At 36.4% G+C, this 24,853-nt stretch overlaps 1 protein-coding gene across 1 annotated transcript in view; it reads left to right on the forward strand.

Moving 5' to 3' along the window:
• Positions 1 to 24,853, forward strand: part of KLHL1 (kelch like family member 1) — a 378,887-nt gene that overhangs the window by 326,031 nt on the left and 28,003 nt on the right. The window contains exons 8-9 of the mRNA XM_025874602.2: positions 3,077 to 3,239; positions 20,753 to 20,965. Coding sequence (XP_025730387.1) covers positions 3,077 to 3,239; positions 20,753 to 20,965 — 376 coding nt within the window. The remainder of the gene's footprint in view (positions 1 to 3,076; positions 3,240 to 20,752; positions 20,966 to 24,853) is intronic.

Raw genomic sequence — 24,853 nt, forward strand, 5'->3', positions numbered from 1 at the left:
CCCATCCCCTTAGAAACACTCTCCACTCTGAGTTTTCAGATACTAAAATTTCTGGTTTTCCTTCCACCTATCTGGCCATGTTTTTCTCTGTCTCTTTTGTTCTCTTTTCTTGTAATTGAAACTGAAGCCACTCAGGGCTAGATTCTGGTCTCTGTTACCTTCTCTCTTAATACTATTTTCTTAATTGACCGTATTTGATTCTATGCCTTTAAATGCCATGTCATTGTTGGTATGTCCAAAATTTAGACGTGTAGCTCCAAAACTGACTTGAACTTTTGACGTGTATATTAAACAGCCTTTTTAAATGCTCCACTTAGATGTCTGATAGTCTCCTCAAAAATGATATCTTCAAAATATAGTTCTCAAAGTTTTGAATCAATTCATCTATCCATGAATTGTCCTCTTTATTCACATACCAAAATCCAATCCTTTAGCATGTTCTAACAACAAACCTCCAGAGTCAGAACAAATCTCAAATATTTCTACTTTTCTGTATTTACTCTTTAACCTACTAGTGCAAGCTCTCATCTTCTCCTTTTCAGATAAATGCAATTCCCTCCTAATCATCTCTCTACTGTCACCTAAACTGACTCCAATCCATTTGCTACAACACAACCAAAATAAATATCATGGTGACCATATCCCTCACTGATGAACACTTCAGTGATTTCCCTTTGCTTTTAGAATAAAATCTAAATTCATTAGATTCATGCATGATCTGGCCCTTTCTGATGGATATATCCTTAAAAACTTCACTGATGTTTAAAGTTGATCTTGATGTAATTATTATTGAGATGTGAATGATTGTATGTATTTCTATAAAAAGCCCATAAGATATATCCATATCCTTTGAGAATTGTCCCCCAAATATTTAAGACTTATTCATCCTTTCTGATTCCTATCTCTTACTTTGAGCTGCCTAAAGAAAGATCAACATCCGAAATTTATGCCCTTTGATTTTGGCAATCCCTGAGTCAGAACCTCGTCCTCTATATGGATATCTATTTACTAGTGTGTGTAAAATAGCATCCCTACGTCGAATATATGTGTGAGAGCAATTTGATATTCTAATTACTTTATCCTTTATTAAATTATAATACTATAATATGTGTGGAGGACTTGCTTACTGTGAATAATGTACTTATCTTAGTTAAATACTTGTTAACTGATATATACGAACTCGGCGAGGGCAGGGACTTTGTTTGCCTTGTTTACCTCTGTGTTCTTGGCACTGTGTGGTACTAAGAACAATTCCTGACACATAATAGACATTCAGATGAATGAGTGAATGAATGAATGAACAAGGGGTCATTTATTTTCAGGTTCATGTTGAAAGACTATTCTCCATGGGTCTCTCACATTTTTGCACAACTTTCAGGCAAGGCACCAACTGCCCAAAAGGATGTGACTATAACGGAAAGGCTAAGATAGAAAGAGTTCCTCTTTCCAAAGTGAAAGGCAGGCATGCTTAAAAGCATGAAGATGTCTCCTTCTGTAGTAACAGCCATGTAGGTTTATTGATCGTTGAAAATTTATTTCCTTTCTGGAAATACAATTCACTGCATGTTCAAGTTCCAACTGACCCTTGTCAAGGCAAAAAATGCATTAGACAAATTTAAAAGCTAGGAAGACTTTATTCAAGGCTATTGCAACAGGGAAGAGAGGCCAGAATTGAGGCTGAGCTCAACCTCACTCAAAACAAAGGCAGGAGGATTTTTAAGGGCTCTGGCAGGCGCAGGGGATCATAGGCAATCTGTGTTTGCTAATTGGCCTTACCCAAAAGTGAGGTGCATTTTCTATTTCATGACAAGAGGTAGTTTTACAACTTGAAGCAAGGGGCCAACTGAACTTAGGCTCTCAATATCTTTCTTGATGCTTATATTTCAAAGAAATAGTTTCCAGGTCCTTGAGAAGAAATTCCTGGGTTGTAACACAAGTAGGAGGCATTTAAAAAGATTTCCATCTAGAAAAGACAGAGAAATAATGTGCAATTACATGTTTTCTAAAATAAATGCTCTAAGGAAAAATGAGGTCAGAACCCTAGAAGCAAGAAGAATCCTGTCTAAATTTTAGTCAAGCTGAGGGAAATGCTAATGTTAAAAGCTTGGTCATCCTCTTTGGGTCACCCTGTTGGAACTGGGGCTTGAAGAACAAGCCAAAAAAAAAAAAAAAAGTGATACTCTGCCTCTTGCTGTTGGTATAAGTAATGAATTACCTTTCTCCTCTGACCCAGGAGTCTCATGTCTTCTACCAATATACGTAAATTTATGACAGTCTAACTCATCAGCTAGCCAGTAGGGTAAAATCGCAGACTCTTCAAAGCCCTTGACAAGCAGACTTTGATCTTGGGAGGAAAATTCGTCAGAATTTCTCTCTATAAAATGGAATCATTTCAGCCAATAATAACATGATATTTAAATATGTAGCAATTGTTAGCATTTAAGAAAATTCATCTATAAAGAAGTGAATATACTGGAAAAGCAATATATAGGAGTGTGTGTGTATATATATATGTACATAGATATTTATATATACACACATATATATAAAATCTCCTTCCATTGATGACTCACTATTAATTTGTTTTAATTGCTTATATTTAGTGATTTCAGCTTATAATATGAAATGCACCATAACCTTTAGATAACTTCATCATGAAGTTACTGAGAAGCCAAAACACAGAAAATCCTACCCTGAATTTCAAATTGATAGTATCGCATTGCTTTAATGTAACATTGCTTAAAGTAATAAACTACTTTAAACTGCAGAGTGGAAATGTTCTTCAAAAGTAGAGGCACAATATGTATCATCTCTGATTTTTAGAATTTGCTTCTTCATAGAGACATAAATAAGGAAATTCATTTTCTTTTATAAAGCATCTAGATCATATTTTTGGTTCTAAATTTTTTGCACATTAATAAAATGATACGGTTAATAGTAAATAGATTCTACCCTACTGCTATTGGGTGATAGCTAGAGCCTATCCTGAACTGCATCACAGTTTTTACTATTATTCTGACTTTTTAAATCTCACTGTGAAATCAATCCATTCAGTTTCATTTCTCCCCTGTTTTAGGTGTAACAGTCCTTGAAGGTCCTATTTATGCTGTGGGAGGCCATGATGGCTGGAGCTATCTGAATACAGTGGAGAGGTGGGATCCGCAGAGTCAGCAATGGACATTTGTAGCCAGTATGTCCATTGCCCGAAGCACAGTTGGTGTAGCAGCACTGAATGGCAAGTGAGTAGATTTTTCTTCTTTTAGCTGAAAACACATTTTCTTGGGTATTCTTTTTAAAATAACTTTTAGTATGCCGACTCAATAAAAATCTCTTTAAATATTTTAAGATTGCTATTTTTTTTCTTTAATTCAGTCTTCATGGATAATTGACAAATCAAGAGTGCATATTTTTCTGGTTGCCTCACCATATAAAACAGAAACTAAAACTTCATATTAATTGCCAGTTAAAGAAGCATCGGATATATTTCATGAGAATTATTTCCACTAGAGATCTGCATATTTACATACTTTCTGGTAAAGTCATCTGAGGAGCTTTCAAAATGCTACTAAAATTTGGTGCCTAGTATATATTTTTTGCATCATTATACTAGTGTGTCCACTTTCCACCATTTCCATTCCTATCACCCTAAATCAGGAATTCCTCATCTCCATAATGTTGAAATTTTGGGCCAGATAATCTTTTATTGGAGGTGAGGTTCTGTCCTGTGCACAGCAGGATGTTCAGCGGAATTCTGGGTTTCTATGCACTAGACCCAGCTCTACCTCTATCCCAGTGTGACAACCAGAAAGTCTCCAGACTTTGCCTCATTTCCTATGGGGATGACAAAATACGCTCCTTCTTACTTCCATGAGAATCTCCTGCCTTAAACAAAGTTAATAACACATTGGTACTGTAAAACTGCAAATGTTTCCAGTCTGCTTTCCCTACCTCTCTTTTTCCTACAGTCCATTTGCCAAGGCAACCAGAACAATCCTTTTACAAATACAAATCAAACGTTATTCCTCTTCAAAGCCTTCTCTTTGCAAATAGGATACAGGGCCTATCTTCACCTAAAGGGACCCACTGGATCTTGCCCCTGCCTACTTACTTTTTTCTTTCCTCTTTGCTTCAGCCTCAAATATGGCAAGGTCTAGCCCCTCAGTCCCTTTGAATTTGCAGTTGGCATTGAGATCTTCCATTTGGCAGTTTTTAACAGTTATAAAAATCAGCCTTATTGAGACCTCTCAGAACCATCAGCACCAGCAGACTGGCACCTTCTCCCAAGGCCTCAGGGTCCCAGTCAAAGGGCCCCTCTTTCATGTCACAGACACCAGCTCTAGCTAAACAGTGGCCCAGTGACACATGTCTGGGCTTCAACTCCATAAGTTCCTCCTCCAAACTTCAAAAGCTTAATTATTATAATTTCTTCTTTTTGTTCCTCAGCACTAAGGGTGGGAGTCGTTTCCTTTATTTGATACATTTATGATGTAGGATTGGTAGGAACAGCATCTCAGACAAAGAAAACCTGCCAAATGGATGGTCTCAGTGCCAACTGAGGTGTCTCAATAAGGCTGATTTTTGTAAGTGTTAAAAGCTGCCAACTGGATACAAAAAGAAAGGATGGGGTGATACTCATAGGAACATGAAACAAACAAGGAGCAAGACCCTCCTCCTAGGGGAGGCCTAGCCCTTAGTCTTTCAGTTTCTCTCTTGTATCCATTAATGCCAAAAATGGAACCAAGTGGCAAATCAGAAAAGTGGTTTGCAGAATTGCTGGCCCGCCCGACATCAAAGAGTACAGTATAGAAGAGAGAATGTGAGAGAATGTGAGGACAGCTTAATAACTGGAACATTCATCTTGAAATTCAAAATGTCGGGCGCCTGGGTGGCTCAATTGTTAAGCGTCTGCCTTTGGCTCAGGTCATGATCCCAGGGTCCTGGGACCGAGCCCCACTTCTGGGCTCCCTGCTCCGTGGGGCACCTGTTTCTCCCTCTGCCTCTGCTCCACCCCACTGCTCATGTTCTCTCTCTGATAAATAAATAAAATCTTTAAAAACATTCAAAATACGCTTTTTAAAATGTATGCTTTAAAAAAAAAACAAAGAAATTCAATAAAATGCTTACCAGGATACAATCTGATTGCTATTTTTCCTTCTTTTAACTTAATACTTGGAGATTCATTTTAACAATCTCAACTAGGTATTTCTTTTACTTAGGAAAGTTTTTATCTATTGAGAATTAAAAAAAAAATGTTCCTTTTTCCATTATTCTAGTCCTTTAGTTTTGGGATATATATTTTGGTATGTATTCATGTTTGTGATTCTATGTGTGTTCCATAGCCATAAATTCCTGTTCTCCCCAGTAATTTTATTTCTTTTCCACATAACCTGGGACTTTTTTTTTTTCTATATCACAGATTCAATCATTGCCATTTTGTTTATGGATTTTTACTATTTCCAATGCAGACTTAAATTTTTTGCATTTTAATTTTCCTTACCCGCTATCCTTCTCTGGTACCTTTCTCTCCTATCTATCTACTTTGTATCCAACTCACTTCAACCGAGTGGGATATTTTACCATCTCATCTTAAAAAACTCTTGTATCACCAAGTGTATATTTTCCTAAATTGTTTTTGGAACACAATTTACTTATTTTTCCTAGAAATCATGAGTTGTAAAGTATACATTTTTTTAAAAAGTATCATTTGCTTAAATAGTAAGATGTTCTTATGTTATGAAAAGGCTCTTCTCACCTGTGCTCTGTGGTGCTCCGTTTGGTTTTCTATGTGCTCCTTGTGATTTGTCCTGTCACAGATCATTATGTCTCTTAATTCCTCTCATGGTCAGTACATTTAATTTTTCTCAAAATCCTACTCTCAAATATTTTGTTTGAAGTTTAATTAATGTCCATATCCACTGATGTTTCACAAATCTATTAGATGAGAAAGGAAATGTGGAACAGAATCATGGAAAGCCAAAGCAAATAGCTACCTGTCAATTTAGGGTTTCTTTTGTTTATGTTTTTGGAGGCTACATTTCTGTAGCATAGTTCTGTGTATCAAACTTTCTAACTTTCTACTAGTACTGTCTTCAATATCAAATAATATCTATTGACATTCCTGCTAGATTCTTTTTGGGTACAGTTAAGAAAAATCTAGAGTCCTATCATTGATGCTTTGGAAAACCATTGTGTAGGAGAGTGAAAGGAGTTAAAATTATATACATCCCTTCAATCCCAATAGTGATAGAATGCTATGTAAAAAGTGGTTACAGGTGTTCCTCCAATAGCTTCCTAGTTATATGGAGATTTGTCAGAAGAGGAAGTTGAAACTTATCACCAACCTTCCATCTCATCTCATTTGAAAATTGTCTAAAGGAAATTTCTTAGAATTATTTCTATGTGAATTAGATACATCCCATTCCCCACTCCTCTCAATAGATTTTTTAAAATTCTGTTACCAAATAAATAAATAAATAAATAAATAAAAATTCTGTTACACTTTTTAATAACAGTCATAGCAAATATTTTTTCATTTGTGTTAATATTGTCATTTTACTCAATAGAGAATATGTATTATTAATATCATTTTCTACCTATATTTATCTTCTCTTTTAAAAGGACTATTTTTCTTTAAGCATTATGATATATATATATTTTTAAAGATTTTATGTATTTAGTTGAGAGAGAGAATGAAAGAGAGAGAGCATGAGAGGGGGGAAGGATCAGATGGAGAAGCAGACTCCTTGCTGAGCAGGGAGCCTGATGTGGGACACAATCTCGGGACTCCAGGATCATGACCTGAGCCGAAGGCAGTCGCTTAACCAACTGAGCCACCCAGGCATCCCAAAGCATTATGATATTTTTACTTAAAAAGCACTTAATTTGGAAATTAATAGCAAAATTTCACATTATTCAACATTAAGTATATTTTTTGCTGGCATATCTATTCACAAATAGTAAAACACCATAATAAAAGGAATATTTATCTTGGATGTTAATGTTCATAATTCCTGTACAAGAAAGCATAGGTCTTTTTTGCCTTTTTGCTTTTCCTGATGTTTATTTATAAGTAACAGTCCATTTGTTTATTACTGACTTTTCCTTACCACTTATATTTAATGCTAATGGATTCATACCTTGCATTCTTTAGAAAATGTATATCTCATTGATAGAGCAAATTTGTTCAACAGGGATGACAAATATCTTTACCCTTTCATTATCTTATTCAATTGTTGCATTATCCCGTTATGTATTCTGTAACACACACGCACCTCTCTCTATTAAAGTTTTAATGCATTACTTCTCTTATTCTAGATTTTTTTAATAAATGATTTTTTAAAGATTTTATTTATTTATTTGAGAGAGAGAGTGAGAGAGAGAGGGAGAACAGGAGCAGGGGTAGGGGCAGAGGAAGAAGCAGGCAACCCGCTGAGCAAGGAGTCTGATATGGGACTGGATCCCAGGACCCCAGGATCATGACCTGAGCCAACGCAGACGCTCCACCAACTGAGCCATCCAGGCGTCCCTTATTCTAGATTTTTACACTATAGCTTTGTGAACTTTCCCTATGCTTTACCTTAAAATATCTTAATATGTGTCTGTTTTGTTACAGATCTTCCCCAAACTCAGTCAGAAGAGGGTGGGATAAAAATCTAACAAATAAAATATTTAATGGACAGTTTTACAGCACATTTTCACATGTTGTTATAACTAAATTATCTTTCCAATTTCTTCTAATGCCCCTTTTAAGTTGGCTTTTAAATTGGCTATCCATGGGATTCATCATTTGGATTGTTTTTCTTGTCCTTGTATTTTTTGGTCAGCTAGGTTATGTAATATCTTAAGAAATCCTGTTTTACTCTAATACTCTAATACCATTCTTCCTAACAAATATCAGAGTGTGATAGCATTTAATCTTAGTTTTTATTCTTGAAACTGTCACATTTTAATTGAGTACATTTTTTTCCAAATTCAATCCTATTCTATGAAAATGTTTTAAATGATTTAAGTTTCAAATAATCTTTCTCCTTTAAAATCAAAATAGTATAGCTCTCTTTTGAGTATCTTTTTTTTCCTCCTGGGTGTGATTTAATGACCTCAGAATTCTGTGGTTTGATGACTATCTATTAATGTCTAGTTGCTTTTCCTGTTTTACTCAGAGAGAATCATAATTACTAGAAAGTGACCTTTCATGTTCAGACCCATAGCAGAAAATTGTTTCAACATCACCCTCTGACAGTTGTTTATCTTTTTCTCATCTCTACTGACATGATTTTTTCCTCTTGTTTTGCTTTCACATCTCACTAATGTGTCATGATAACCTGACTGTTGCCTGTCTGAAGATTATTTTGAATAATTTTCCCAATTAAGACACATAAAAGCCGGTGATCAGCCCTCTTAAGTTTAGATTCTTTATGATACCATTTGTTGTGGAAAAATAAAAAATTCATTCCTGAGGCAACTGGGTGGGTCAGTCGGTTAAGCAACTGCCTTCGGCTCAGATCATGATCTCAGGGTCCTGCGATCGAGTCCCGCGTAGGACTCCTTCTCAGAGGGGAGCCTGCTGCTCCCTCTCCCTCTGCCTCATCCCTCCGCTCGTGCTCTCTCTCTCTCATATAAATAAATAAAATCTAAAAAAAAAAAGAAAAGAAATTGGTTCCTGACTTAAAATTAATGAGTGTATTCTGATAAATTCAAGGGCAAAATTATATCAATTTCATGAATCATTTTGGTTCAGGCTTCCAATAAGACAGAGTAAGCTAAGTGGTAGATATGTCATCTTATGCCAGGACAGCCAACAGACTTACTTGATAAATGAAAGAAACCCAACAAGACAGTGGGTAGACATTGGGGTATGGTGATTGGCCATATAAAACCTTAGACTCCCCAGCTGTTACCAGTGATTCTTCTAGTTTTTTCTTTGCTCTTTGCTTGATTCTTTCCAACTCTGTAGCTAATAGGTCTTTCTGTTTTGCTTCTCTTTATTTCCTCAAAAAGCAGATACTGATACTGTCTGAGCACATCCATAAATAGGCTTGAATTTTAATAAATGTATGTGACAGACCCTTGAGAACTTGCAAAACAAACAAAAATAATGGGGTTTGCTTCATGATTCACCATGGCTAAACTGAGTCTGCTTATGCATTCAAAACCTCATGTTAATAATACTCATGGGGCAGTTGCAATTTCTGTGCAACCTGAAGTACATACAGCTTGAAGAATCATTAGAGGAATCAATGTGTGTTGTTTTCTCCAGTATGTGCCAAAATCTAGCACAGTAAGTTAAGTCCAGGGCCTGTCATTTGCAAGGCGTCTTCCAAGAAAGAGCCTATTTCTATTTTTTTTATTCAACCTCTGGTATTCTTTTTCTTAAAGATGGAAACCCAAATTGTATAAGTTTTTGTATGATAAGCAATTTGTATTAAAATTGTATTATCTTAGAGTCATGAATAAGAAAAAAAACTGCTTGTTTGCTGAGTCTCACTTGGGAGTACTAACATGCTCTGGAAGTTTGTAATTTCTCTTCTGGAAAAAAAAAATATATACAGCTGCCCTATGTTCCACCCATACCAAATCGCTCAGATTACTAGAGCATGGGGACATGGTCCACACACTTTTGTCCTTTCACAGACTCATCTCTCTACTTCCAATTCTTTTCCATTGTGTGTGTGTGTGTGTGTGTGTGTGTGTGTGTTTTTCCTCAATAACTTGCAGTTGTGCATTGCCCACTGTCCCCTTAGTTTCTCTCCTCAGATTTTCACCTGATCTTTGCATACATCTGAAATCTCTCCAAAGTGACACAACTTCAGCCTAACACAACTCTGGCTCCCTATGTGCATTAAATTCCATGTGGCAAGATCAATACTAAAAGGATTCAGTTTATTACACTTGAGAACAATAACGCCAGGAAGTATTAAAAACACATTAAGATTTTCTTTTACCTAAATAAAAGGTAAATGAGAGCATTTATATTATTTTCCATCATCTGAAGCCTAGTTTAATCTGTACCATTCCATAAACCTTTTTTTTTTTAACTTCATCTTTCCTTCTTTTGTGTCCCCAAGACACATGATTAATGCTTTTCTCTGCCATTTGTCAAAATCTTATTTCAGGGGAACTTAGGTGCTTTTCTTTGACAAATTCCATAGATGAATCACCCTTTCTCCAGAATTGGAAACCAGTACTTGATTCACTTAAAAAAAATAAAATAAACACACACATACACACCCAAACTATAAACATGTATTGGCCATGGTGATATATCAAAGAAAATAAAGCAAACCTGCCCTCAGAGAGCTTACATTATATTAGAGGAAAATTGGAAACATCAAAGGGAGGAAATGCAGACTTGTAATAGGTGTAGAGTGCGAGCTTGCAAGGAAACATGGGGATGGAGGGATGAAGGTAGTAGAGACCATTTCTGCCAGGAGTTAGGTTACTGAATCCGACCAAGTTTTGGAATGTGGTTAATTGACCTAAATTAATGTGCATATTTACAAGTAGAGGTTTCTTTAGAAAAAACTGGCATGTTCTAATAAATAAAGATAGGTGTTTGCTATCGGATTTCCACATACATCCTTGCTTATCAGCCATGTTACAATGTCAGCAACTCTCAGACTACATTTGCCACGTTTCATAGCGAGCAGGAACAAGAACAATTATACAACCTGTTGTAAGCTTACTGAAATTCTTTTTTTTTTTTAGATTTTATTTATGTATTTGAGAGAGAGAATGAGCGAGCAAGAGAGAGAGAGAAAGAGAGAAAACACAAGCAGGGGGAGAAGCAGATTCCCCACTGAGCAGGGAGCCAGATGCAGGGCTCCATCCCAGGACCCTGGGATCATGACCCCAGCCAAAGGCAGGCGCTTAACAAACTCAGCCACCCAGCACCACTTAAGCTTACTGAAATTCTGCTTACCATACTGTCAGATACCCTAACAAGAACCTCTCAAAAAAAAAAAGCTCACTGAAGGGCAGATGCTGGAGTATTCTGACAGCGGTACTCTCTTGGGATCAGATTAAAGAGATTTCCATCTGTTGAGAAACAAAAAATCAAACTGAGTTCTGGATCCAGGGAGTTGCTTCAAAGGTTTTATCCAGTGAGGGTTGTGGAATTCTTTTTTTTTAATTTTTTTAATTTTTTTTAAAGATTTTATTTATTTATTTGAGAGAGAGAGAGAATGAGAGATAGAGAGCACGAGAGGGAAGAGGGTCAGAGGGAGCAGGGAGCCCGATGTGGGACTCAATCCCGGGACTCCAGGATCATGACCTGAGCTGAAGGCAGTTACTTAACCAACTGAGCCACCCAGGCGCCCGAGGGTTGTGGGATTCTTATATCTTTATTATACAAGGGAAGGGATGTCTGAATATACTTTCTGAGTAACAATTTATTGTGAGTGAAGATTATATTTATATTTATATCACAGACTTCGTCAGCAAAACCTTTCAAATATGGAGACAATGGTCTTGGAAGCACTTTCTGTAGCCATGAAACCAGTAACCAAAGGGTTAATGGAACTCCTCTCAGCTGCTTACTACTAAGAGCAGCAAGCAGTGTTTACCCAGACTTTTTCTTTTGCCTTTGAATTTCCCTAACATCCTTCAGAGGAGTAGATTTGAGGCCTGCCTTCCTGTCTCCTTGTTTGGCTGCCTCTAGAATAAAAACCCTGCTTTGCTGCATATGCCATGTTTTGGTGACTGTCTTTGCTGTATATTGGGCAGAAGAACTTGGGTTCAGTTACAAATCTGGTGAGCCAGGCAGGAGCCTTTTGCTGAGGTTTGTAGGTTCCCAGCCACTAACAGGAGTCTGGTCATAAGTCTCAGCAACAGCCTAGACTCTGTCCTAAGGACCATGGGGTGGGGATGGGGGGTTCCCCGTCCCTACTATGGCAAGGATATGGTTTTGGGTTTCAGTTTGGACAGACATCTCTTGGTGAGTATTTCCTGTGCAACCACAGGTGAGTTTACTTCTTCCTCCTGTTTAGTGTGGCTTAGATTCTTCCACCCATTTGGTTGCCTCCAAATACGGGGTTTTGGTTCTTTTGGCCTCCTTTTCTTGCTTAAGAAAAGGCTGTCTAGGAAGCCATTTGGTTCAGCAGGTGAAGTTCTGACTTTTAGGGAGGAACCAGTGCTCACAGAGGTACTCTGGGCTTCGTTTGGTTTGTTTCATCCCACAGCTTATGGTAAAAAACAGCCTTATTCTCACTGGAGAATGAGGAATGACAGCTTGATCTTCTCATGCAACCCTTTGGGCTGTCTTCTCCAAAACTGGCCAGTCTTTTTTTTTTTTTTCTTTGCAACACTGCTTGGTCACAATATTTATGAAATTCCAGGGGAAAATGACCAACTAATGGATCCATAAATTGTAATACAAGTTTGCAATTGGATTTGTGTAGGGAAAGGGAGATATTTGGAAAGTGGGTCTTTAACAAGTTGTTTGCATCTGTTTGTATAGTATACTTGTATGTGTCTCCATGTATGTTGTAAATGTGAGAGATTTTCTCTACTTCGGATGGCCTTGCTAAAATTATTTTGTAAAAGAGTTCTAGTTAGTCAATTTAAAGGTGAGCACTTACAAAAATTGGGCATTCTAAAACTCAAAGATTGAAACTGTTGTTTTGCAAGCTCACATGATCTGGGAAGATATTCAGTATTAGAGCTAACTTAATTTAAGGTTGTTCTAATTAAAATAGACATGTCTTTAGAATTATTAGCATTACATATGAAATTTTTATTCTGCCTCTCCTTACTGAAAGTCAAGTAAGTTCATGTTATCTCCATTGCAAAATTTGTCAGAAAAGAAAAAAAAAAACTTGGACGTTGTCTAATGCCTCATGAAGTTGTATGGGTAATCTCAGAATAAACAGATGTAAATAATTTTAATAAATGTAATTGACTACTGGAAATAATAAGGGAAACAACCATGTAGGCAAGGGAAATGAGATTGGTTATTTAAAGGTAAGGACAAAAATCTGAATGTAAAAAGGAGAGCTGTAGAAGGTTTGTGAGAAGGGAATCTTTGGAAAGGAATTTTGTATGTGGTCCAGACTGACTAAGATTATGGAAATTAGTATGTAAAGTAGTTTATTAGAGAAGAGAAGGAAGTGTAAGAAAGCAAGATTGGGCAGAAGTTGAGCAGTGATACAATATCAACAGAAGCTTTAACATTCTCCAAGGAGCTCCAAAAGTTGGATTACCCTTCAGAACTATTCTAAATTCAGGCAAAAGGGCTGGACTTTTATAACAGTCAGAGGATGCAACCACCTGGGCAGAGGGCATGCCCTTGGCAAAGCAGCTGTCTTCAGTCCAGGAGATCCCTGATGGCCTCTGAGAGCTGAGGACTGTTGGCAGCATTCCTACAGCTGAGAGTCCTTCATTCCTGATAGAGATTCTGGTCAGCACATCACAGCATCTAGCACAAAAACTCAGATCCATGCAGTGCCCTGGATGTCCTTGTCTCAATAAGTATATACCAACTTGGGAGATGACAGGGAGGAGTAAAGGAGGGATGGCATACTTTTTTTTTTTAATTTCTCTTATTCAAATAAAGGAGTTTTAATATCAGAGGTACACCAGTAATAAAATCAGAGTTTGGTTTTTCTGTTAAAACAAGTTTTCTTAGGTTATTGGTTTAAACTATAAACAAAGGTTTTTCTTTAATCTGCCTAGAAAAAAATAAGTTTCTATGTTTTTGTCTTTATTAAGTCTTTGATTACTTAAAGTTGAATCTTCTCAATATTAAAAGAGCTAAGTTTTTTCTTTTAACAACTGTGTAACCCTCTGCATTTGTCTTTAGAATCTCTTATTGCCACGTTGGCTAAATAGATAATCATTAAATTTTGTGATGATCTGTAATCTTATTTAAGCACGTGCTTTAAAACCACCTGATATTTCACAAACTTCCCAAAATTCAACTTCTCAATGAAGTATTTTGGACTAATTAGGCTTATTTCTTTGGAATGTCAAATTACATGGGAAACATTGTCAGATAAATGATGATAATCCTTCTTAAGTTTTATTATATGGTTGAATGTTGTAACTGTTCCAGAAATTATACAGAATCCCTAAGGTTTTGATACATTCTGGCATAACTATCATTACTTGCAATTTTAATTATTAAAGTGCTGTATGTCACAGAATTACCTTGTCAATTCCACTTAATGACAAATATAGGTCTCTGTTACCTTTAAGATCACAAAACTAAACCAAGAATTTCTAGTACTAATGGGAAAGCTACATTCTGAGAGACTTTTTTAGAACATTGCTGGTTCTTTAATGTTTGCTCTTCCAGACTTAAGGCTATCTATGACATATAGAAATTTGGAAAATATTTCTTTGTAAACAAATATGAAACCTTTAAGTTTTTCTCCCCAAGATCCTTCCAGAATTCAAAAATTCTCAGCGTGTATTCGTATATTTTCATGACAGTGTATTTATTTGCATAAGTTTAATAAGAACCTGGTCTCCTTGTGACAGGACACAATTGGAAACACTGGTTATTTTACCGAGGCTTGACTGGACAGTTGTATTTGAGGGAGATGTTCATAGACTCAGATATGACCAGATAGTTGTAAGGAGCTAAGGTTGACTTTATGGAGTCGGTGAAGCCCCTTGGAAAAATTGTCCTGGTTCTTAGTTTACAGGACTCCTAGCAGCCTTACTAGGGGAGTAAAGAAGGTTACTTCCTGGTATATACAGGAACCTCAGAATATTTGAGGACTTAGAGGAGAGGAATTCACCAAATCTATAGGTATTACAGGCAAAGGCTGATGGCAAGTATTTGGCTTGGCTTCTTAGCTTTGAGAGACTGTTATAAGTTAATTTGGAAATTCCTTATGAACATTCCCAGTAAAGCAGATGAAAGAAATAAAAAGAAAAAGAAAAAAGAAATAAAACAACCTATATGGCCAATCACTATTCTTACTGTGCTTATGTAAATAATGAAGCCAAGTTTGTTAAAATTGGACTTATTTTACAAACAAATTAGTTTTATTTGGCTATCTTTGAAAATGAGGGTGATTTTAGAGAGAAATGATGTTTCAGTAACATGCCTTTGTGGCTATTAGATGCTAGCTCTGATTAGCTGTCTTTGTTTGCTGTTTGCCTGAAAAACTAGACTGGACCCTGAATTCTTCTGGCTTTCTCCAATATCTGACAAGACTCTCCAAACTAATGTTTCCAATTTTTTTATCATTCTCTTGACTTGAAATCACCAAGAACAAAAACTGCTCTTTTTTCCCTGAAGCCCTGGAAACTGAAGCTAACAACTTGAGGTAAACTTCAGAGAAAAATTGCCACACAGTCCGTGTTTAGATGATCTTCATGCCTATTGCTGTCTAGCCACTCAGAAAGATCACCAGAGACCCACAGATAACTGAATAAGTTTATTCCAGCCTTCCCAATTAGATGAATCTGCCATTGGAAAATCCAGACACTGAGATGTTTATGGATGAAACAGTTTTATGGATCAAAGACAATGAAGATCTGAACGCAGCTATTGTCCACTGTTGAGGGCACCAGAAATTATACTGTTCGACTGCCCAAGGGAATAGCTGGGCAGATCAAGTTGCCAAGTTGGCAGTCCATACAAAAACTCCAAAACTCTCTGTAATGATTTTCAGGGCATTCAGTGGAAATTACACATTTTCTGGAGATTCTACCCAACTAGAAAAAAAAATGAACTTCTGGTAAAGATATGCCAAGAAACCAACTGAACTTGGGTAAGCGCTTCTTGGGTAAGAGAGGCCCCTAGAAGTAGGCTTGGATTAAGCCCCTATGAAATGTTATATGGAAGGCTCTTTCTACATTTGTTCACGATTTAGGAGTCCCTGATGGGGCTTACATTAGGAAATTGGATACTATCAAGTACATTCAATACAGCAGGATGATGTACCCCACAGATGTGCCTTTATATCTCCCAAATCCTGGAGACTTGTGGTTATTAAAGACCTGGAGGAACGAGCACCCAGAGTACCAGCTCCAACCTTGTTGGACAGGACCTAATGAGGTACTATTGACTCCCCATTCTTCAGTGAAACCACAGGGAATTAAGCCACGGATTCATCACACTCAAATGAAAAGAATCCACAGGTTCCCTATACCCAATCCGCAAGGAGAACATTGAAAAGTACCCTGCTTGGACTAGCAAGCCTCCGATGGACCTGGAACTACCATTTAGGAGAACTGGTCTGAAGAAATCAATAAGTACAACAAGCTACTTGGTTACAACAAATCTCCCCTAAGGCCCTAGATGAAATATAGAGATAACCAAAGTACAAAAACTTTGGTAATACAGAATGTTAAGTTTCAACCCGGAACTCAATGTCCCATTCCTCTAACCCCAATCTTCCTTCCATTTCAGCAGGAAGTATATAATGTGGCCATCATCCCAATTCCCTCAAGAATGAGGAATGATCAAAAGACAGTGGGGATTAAAACTAGTAAACAAAAAGTTAATGGTACAACTCTCAGCTGCAGTTTTTAACCAGATCTTTTTCATTTGCCTTTAAATTTCCCTTACTCTACCTCTTCAGAAGGGCGGACTTAAGCTTGCCTTCTTGTCTCCTCATTTGGTTGCCTTTTAATGCACCCTTCCCTTGCGGCATATGCCATGTTTCAGTGATGGTCTTTGCTACCGTATTGGGCAGATGGGCTTGAGTTTGGTTACATCCGTCCCAAAGTATGCACTGTTGATAAAGTATGACAAATATTAAATAACTTTACCTAGGATACAGATTATAAACAATGTTAATTTTCTGAGAAAAAGACAAAATGGGATCAGAAAAGACTTTCTAGTAGAGATACACCTGAATTGGTTGAGAGATGAATGAGAGGTACCTAGCCTATGTAGGAAAAAGTTATCTAGGGTAGAATGCACAATGGCACACAGGGCTAGAAAAGATCTAGTTCTGTGTCAGAAACTTCTAATTGTCTCCTGATACTTATTCACGCCTTTGTCTATGAAATATAAATACCCACTGTTAACTAAGCATATGGCCATCTAAAATAAAAACAACATATTGTAGCACCTTATCAATTACTTATTGACACTGACTAAGTTTGGTCAATGGTATATCAGAAGTGAGATATGCAACTTTTTAAAAGATGAATTATTTAATATTATTTGAGTATAGTTGATATACAATGTTACATTAGTTTCCAGCAGAAAAGGTAATTATTTAATTTCTCTACATGTTTTCTTATGCTCACCACAAGTATAGCCATCTGTCACCTTACAAGGCTATTACAGTATCATTGACTATATTTCCTATGCTTGCCTTTTATTCTCAGGACTTATTCCATAATTAGAAGCCTGTGTGTCCCATTCCCCTTCACCAATTTTGCCCCCACCCCCTTTCCTTCTGGCAACCCTTAGTTTGTTCTCTGTATTTTAGGTCTGATTCTGCTTTCTGTTTATTAATTTGTGGAATCTAAAAAAAAAAAAAAAAAAGATTCTTAAAGGGGGGGTGTCCTCCTTCCACTTTTCCTTTGTCCTGCTGTTTGAACTGTGGTTGTGTAGCTAGGGCTACCTCGGGCCTTTAGGACAAGGGTGTTTGCAGAGAATTCTGCAATGGGATTTTAGCATTTATGTACAATTCCCAAGTAAGAAGTACTGCCAACTTTTTCATACTGCCTGCAAGGATATGTGTAAATCAAACAGCTAGGAAAATAGAGATGGTGTCTTTCTTTGGGGGCAGAGAACAGATTTGTTCTTTGACCAGAATAATAAAGATAGCGTCTCCCTTCAGAGCAAAATTTGGGCGGGTTTGTTGGCAGGTTTCTTTAAAGAACTAGCATTTCCTCAACTTAATGTTCCTCAGATGTGAGAAATGCCAAGGTCCACTGCATGTGCAATATTTACGTGAGCCTCTATCCCCCTATCGGGCCTTGGGGTGGAGGGTGGACAACAAGAACCAATGTGAACTTGAGGCTCATGGTGCTTAGTTTGCTGTGAATTGTAGCAATTGTTCTCTGACCTAGGAGTCTTGCGTCTTTTTCCAGCATCTACAAAACTATGATGCACTAATTTCTTGGATTTCAAGTAGTAAAAAAAATTTAGATTCCTCACAATTCTTGACAAAGGGTCGTACTGTACAGATGACATACTTTAAAGTGGAAAACAGCCTGGGTCTCATGCCAGCCCCTTTAAACACATTTGAACCCATGTCCTAACTAGTATAGGATATGTTTCCTTAAACAGCTGTATTTTATTTTCTAGAATATGAAACATGTGACACTCACTTAGGTGGACACCTGACAAGTAGGTATCAAAACACCAAGACCGGGTCACTAAACTTTAGGTAAAATCTATCTGTGTGCTGAATAAACACACAAGTTAGGGAAAGTAGTAGTGAAGACTCTGATTCTTGCCCTTCTCAGCAAAATTCAGAAGAGCTTGCTTAAATCAGGGATCTTTCTGATCTCGTACGATTGATTCACAGCACACTGAACTATGAACCTGATGATTCCTAAGAATGTTATTTCTCTGTTTTTTTCCTCATTGTCTCAGAGTGAAAGCCCAGCACTGCAGCATGGCATCAAGGTCTACATTCTCAGCCTCCTTTTGTCGTCTACCAGCTGCATCTCTCCTTTCCCCTTTCCCACAAACCCCCTTCCATCAGTGTGACATACCTGACACTCTTTATTTATCACCTGCTGTGACCTTTCTTGCCCCTTGTCTTTATGCATAATGTTTTCCCTGTATGTAAAGCCTTCCTCCTATTTCTTCATCTTACAAATTTCCACTCCTCTTTCAACTCTAAGTTGAAATGTCAGTTTCCTTTCTTGCCATGAAACTGTCAGCTGCCACCTCCTATCTTGTCAGTGCATTTATGTCTAGCATCAGATTCTTCTCTGCTCTTCAGAGTCTCAACATCTAATTTGTCACTGTAGCGAAGCAAAGCAGGGAATCAACCTAAGTTATGATTAAATAGTTTATGAAGGGAGATCTGAGAAGATAATTATATGCATACATTCTAGCATTTATTCTAACTGCTCGAGAGTATATTATTTCTATCCCTTGGTTATTTTTAGAACTTTAACAATAATTATAGTAATCGCTATTATTTATTGTTCCATTTTAATTCTTAGTCACTTAGCAAATTTATGTTTCAAAATAAGTGGATTAGAAAGAATGTTAGCTGATAGCACATATTTGTCAAGTACGTAATTTTCAAAATCTTTCAAGTATTAAAATACATCTATTAGTTTTAACAGTGGATTCATAAAGCAGTCCAAAAGGACACTACTAACTTTTACACAAATTAAAATTTTCTCATTTATTTGTCAAAGCTCGTTTTTGAGGAAAAATTCAGTGCATTTACTCTTGTCAAATAATTTTGCCTTAATATTAATCAATATATTAAAATTACAGCAATTTCATTGTTCCTCTGTAGACTATATAGTACTATACAGGGATATGTACCAAATGAAAGAACCCACTGATAACACAGCCTAGGCTTTCATAAGTAATTTATAAAATAATAGCTACCATACATCAAACATTTTTGTCACAAAAGGGATTGTCAAATATTATGTCATTTTTATCAAGGCATTATATAAATTTCTTTTTTTGTATAATCCCTGTTACTGGATTTTATTAATGGAGGGTTCACACAGAAGAAAGAGATTTTAATGAGTAGTGGTTTGTAATATACATAATTATATTAAAGAAGTCATTGATGTTGTAACTTGTGAACTTTGCAGGAATATTTAATTTCCAAATAAAAGGCTATACTAATAGGCTCAATATTTAACTTCTAAAATGTAAGCAATATGTTTAATTATCGTTAGTTTCTATATCTAGCTATATATTTGTATGTTAGCATTTTAAATAATTTCAGAAAAAAAATATGTGATACATACTCTATTAGCAATGCTGGGTTCAGATAAATCAACACTGTACTTTATCAGAGTAATATGTATAAATAAAAGAGAAGTTTGAAGTCAAAAATTCCCTTAAAATGATAGGCAAAAAGAGAGGATACTTTTCTTATATATAAATTATGTACCAGGGACTATGCAAGAAGCCTTGTGCGAAGATACTTACTCAGTAAGTAAAATTTCTGCAAAAAATATTTAAATTTTAATAATACCTCATGATTATAGCATACTTCTTTTAAGTTAGATCTTCACAGAAATAAACAAAGCTCCGATTTCATGAAGTGTTTAGGATGATAAAAACTTCTTAGTTTCATTTCTGGGTGCTTCTGCAAGTTAAACTTGTCTAATACTTGTCTTTTAAGATGTTCCTCTTGGTTAATTTCAACCTATTTAAGATTGAGATCTGGCAGACAACTGTGAGTAACCAGGCAAAGAGGCATTACAACTGTAAAGAGCACACTTGGGAGGTCAGAAATATTTTATCATGCCAGGCATTAAGAGAAACATAAACAGCTTTAAAAAAAAAAAATGTCTCTAGGACTTGAAATCAGTTTAAAGATCATATTTTAGAGTTACTACATCATATTAGAGCATGCGTTTGCAAATCTAAGACCTGCATAATTTTATATACTAAATAATAAAGTCTTCCTATGCATTTACTTCAACTTAATACTATACTTTTCAGTTTCTATTTACCAATATATTAATCATAATGTCCACCGGTAAAGCAAAAATTCCACAACATCTAATCTTATTAAAACACATGTGAGACTCACATGGTGATAGAAAATTTATTTTTAAAGGACTTCTTTTCTACGTTTTGTCATTCAGACTGTAGTATTAAATGCTGTTTTTCTGATTGTGTTTTTAGATTATATTCAGTCGGAGGTCGTGATGGAAGTTCCTGTTTGAGTTCAATGGAATATTATGATCCTCATACAAATAAGTGGAACGTGTGTGCTCCAATGTGTAAGCGGAGAGGGGGTGTTGGAGTGGCCACGTGTGATGGTTTTCTCTATGCAGTAGGAGGTCATGATGCTCCTGCTTCAAATCACTGTTCCCGGTTACTAGATTATGTAGAAAGGTAAGATCCAAAGTCACAGTTATAACGAGAGAAATAATGTAAATTATACTGATGCCTGATTCAAGTGATTATAGAAACTGCATAATTTAGGAAGGGTATATTCTGCTTTTTAAATCTCTTTCTGTCCCTTTATCCAACCCCCATATACACATGCACAACACTTTCATTCTTTTTTTTAATTTTAATTTCAACATAGTTAACAGGCAGTGTTATATTAGTTTCAGGTATACGATATAGTGATTCAACAATTCTATATATTACTCAGTGCTCATCAAGAAAAGTGTACTCTTGGGGCACCATGGTGGCTCAGTCTGTTAAGCGTTTGCCTTCAGCTCTAGTCATGATCCCAGGGTCCTGGGATCGAGCCCCGCATCGGGCTCCCTGCCCAGCGGGGAGCCTGCTTCTCCCTCTCCCTGTGCTGCTGCCACTCCCTCTGTTTGTGCTCTCTTGCCCCCCGCCAAATAAATAATAAATAAAAATCTTTACAAAAAAGTATAGTCTTTTTTTTTTTTCTTTTAGGTAAGGGGAGGGGAGAGGGGCAGAGGGACAGAGAGAATCTAAGCAGGCTCCACGCCCAGCATGGAGCCTGATACAGGGCTCAATCTCACAACCCTGAGATGATAACTTGAGCAAAAATCAAGAGTGGGCCACTTAATTAACTGAGCCACCCAGGTGCCCCAGGGTACATGTACTCTTAATCCTCTTCACTTATTTTACCCGTTTCCCTTGATAACTATTTGTTCTCTATAGTTGAGTTTTTCTTTTTTTCATTTGCCTTTTCTTCCCCCTTTGTTTTGTTTCTTAAATTCCACATATGAGTGAGGTCATATGGTATTTTTCTCTGACTGGCTTATTTCACTTAGCATTATACTCTCTAGCTCCATCTATGTTGCTGCAAATGGCAAAATTTCATTCTTTTTATGGCCGAATACTATTCCATTGTGAATATATATACACCATATCTTCTTTATTCATTTGTCTATCAATGGACACTTGGGCTGCTTGCATAATTTGGCTATTGTAAATAATGCTACAATAAACATAGGGATGCATACATCCTTCCAAATTAGTGTTTTTGTATTATTTGGGTAAATACCCACTAGTGTGATTACTGGATCATATGGTTGTTCTGTTTTTTTCCACATCTTTGTCAACACTTATTGTTCCTTGTGTTTGATTTTAGCCATTCTGACAGGTGTGAAGGTGATATCCCATTGTGGTTTTGATTTACATTTCCCTGAGGATGAGTAATGTTGAACATCCTTTCATGTCTGTTGTCCATCTGTAGGTTGTCTTTGGAGAAATATCTGTTCATGTCTTCTGACCATTTTTTAATTGGATTTGTGTGTGTGTGTGTGTGTGTGTTGAGTATTTTAAGGTCTTTATATATTTTGGATACAAACCCTTTATCAGATATGTAATTTGCAAACATTTTCTCCCGTTCAGTAGGTCTTTTAGTTTTGATGGTTTCCTTTGCTGTGCAGAAGCTTTTTATTTTGATGTAGTCCCAATAGTTTATCTTTGCTTTTGTTTCCCTTGCCCCAGGAGACATAACTAGAAAAATGTCGCTAAAATCAATGTCAGAGAAATCACTGCCCATGTTCTCTCCTAGGAGGTTTATGGTTTTAGGTCTCACATTTAGGTCTTTAATTCATTTTCAGTTTATTTTTGTGTCTAGTGTAAGAAAGTGGTCCAGTTTCATTCTTTTGCATGTAGCTGTCTGGTTTTCTCAACACCGTTTGTGGAAGACACTGTCCTTTTCCCAATGCATATTCTTGCCTCTTTTGTCAAAGATTAACTGACCATATAATCGTGGGTTTATTTCTGGCCTTACTTTCATTCTTTCTAATATTTTTCCTTCCTTTCTCCCTTCTTCCCTCTTTCCTATTTCCTTCCCTCTTTCCTTCCTTCTTTCCTTTCTTTCTTCTACTAATATTTAAAGCCCTATAATTTTTTTCACAAGAATTTAAAGTGATATTTTAAAAGATCCTTTAAAAAAGCTTTAAGTAATCATTTATGAATGTTTGTTAATTCTCTTTTTAAAAATTGGGTATTTTATTGTTCTATTCATCCTATCATGTTCTACTACCCCCTTCAAACTCTCAAAGGCGAATTATGGACTTTGTTTTGTGTCATACCTTTCTTAATGGAAGACACACTTATTAGAAGTCTATTTTCTATAATCCCAGTCCTCTTTTTCTTAATGTGTTTTTTTAAAGATTTTATTTATTTATTTGACACAGAGAGATAGCGAGAGAGAGAGAGAGAGAGAGCACAAGCAGGGGGAGCGGCAGACAGAGGGAGAAGCAGGCTTCCTGCATGAGCAGGGAGCCCAATGTGGGGCTTGATCCCAGGACTCTGGAATCATGACCTGAGCTGAAGGCAGTGGTTTAACCAACTGAGCCACCCAGGCACCCTGTGGTCCTCTTTTGATTCTTCCTAAAAATGGCCAAGTGCACAAAAGTCTGTAGTAGAAAGCCACCTTGGCTTCAGGTTTGGTCCAACAATCCAAACACTTCCTGGCACGGTTATAGCTAAATTCTCTTTAAGGGTGCTACCTCACTTAGAACTACTATATTGTGTGCAGTAAGGATCAGAGTTAGTGAACCCGAAGATGATACTTATTACTTAAGGATACATGCTGATATATGGGGAAGTAGGACTAGGGAATACTGAGGTCAACTGTTTTATCAACTGGGATAGGATAAGTAATTCTACTGTAATGAATAACTTCAAAATTCTCTGTGACTTAATACCATAATTTTTTTTCTTACTAACACCACATGTCCATAACAGATCCATGATATCATTGCATATAAGCTATGCATATAAGAATGGGATATAAGCTACAATATAAGCACTGCTGGTGTCAAATGGGAAATGTATACACTGTTCACTGATTCCTAAAGATTCTGCATGCCAGTAATATAATTCTCTTTTCTTCATACTTTGACAAACCAGTCATATGGCCACAGAAAGGTTCATGAGGGTGAGAGAACTTCTACATGGGATAAGAACAAGGGATATTTGGTGGATTGCAGTGATGACCATAAAAATTTTCCTCTTAACATTAAGAAACCGCATCCATTATATTCATGCTTTCAAGTGGCATAGTCAGTGGGAGAAAAGTGCTCTTTTATATTGTTCAAAGGATAGGAGATGTTTTTTACTGAAAATAAGGCCATTGGCAAGACATAGCTTTTAGTAAACAGACTCTGTTCTCTGTTCAAACTTAAACCACTTCTTGAATAAAACATGTTTAATGTTATTGCTACTGTGTGAAATGAACTGTAGATATATGGGTATCTATGCACAGAGGAAAGCATTACGCTCAATACAGTTTCACTTCAACATTCTCTTGTCCAGTGAAATTAGGAACTACAGGTGTTATGGTGTGGACAGTGGTCAGAGTCCAAATAAACAGATGTATGCTTTTATATATACAAACATGAAATCATTTATTTAAAAAATACTGCTTATAGACCAACAGCTCATTCACATTTTCCTCTGCTAAATTCTTGGGAAAAATAGCAAGAAAGATTAACATGATGTGGCTCCTATATATACTTTACTATATATCTTATATAAACATTACTAATGAAATGATATTTCATTTATTCTCTTCTAACATTACTGTATAATGTATTACAATGTTGTTTGTGAACAGGCATAAATTATTCAGTCTAGGAATACATTTATGATGCAAAATTAGACTTAAATAAGTGTAGCTATTTTAAGTTATAGGAGTACAGTGGGTATGAGCAGCTTAAGTAATGAGGAAGCACACAGCATTATCATGATTCTTATCCCAGCTCATATTATGTGTCAGATTAATAGCATTTTTGAAGTTTTTATAACATATATTCTATATTGACAATTTCACATGTA

The sequence above is a fragment of the Callorhinus ursinus genome, unplaced genomic scaffold, assembly GCF_003265705.2.
Source record: "Callorhinus ursinus isolate GAN/ISIS: 27379988/994484 unplaced genomic scaffold, GSC_fseal_2.0 scaffold7, whole genome shotgun sequence".
Classification (NCBI taxonomy): Eukaryota; Metazoa; Chordata; class Mammalia; order Carnivora; family Otariidae; genus Callorhinus; species Callorhinus ursinus.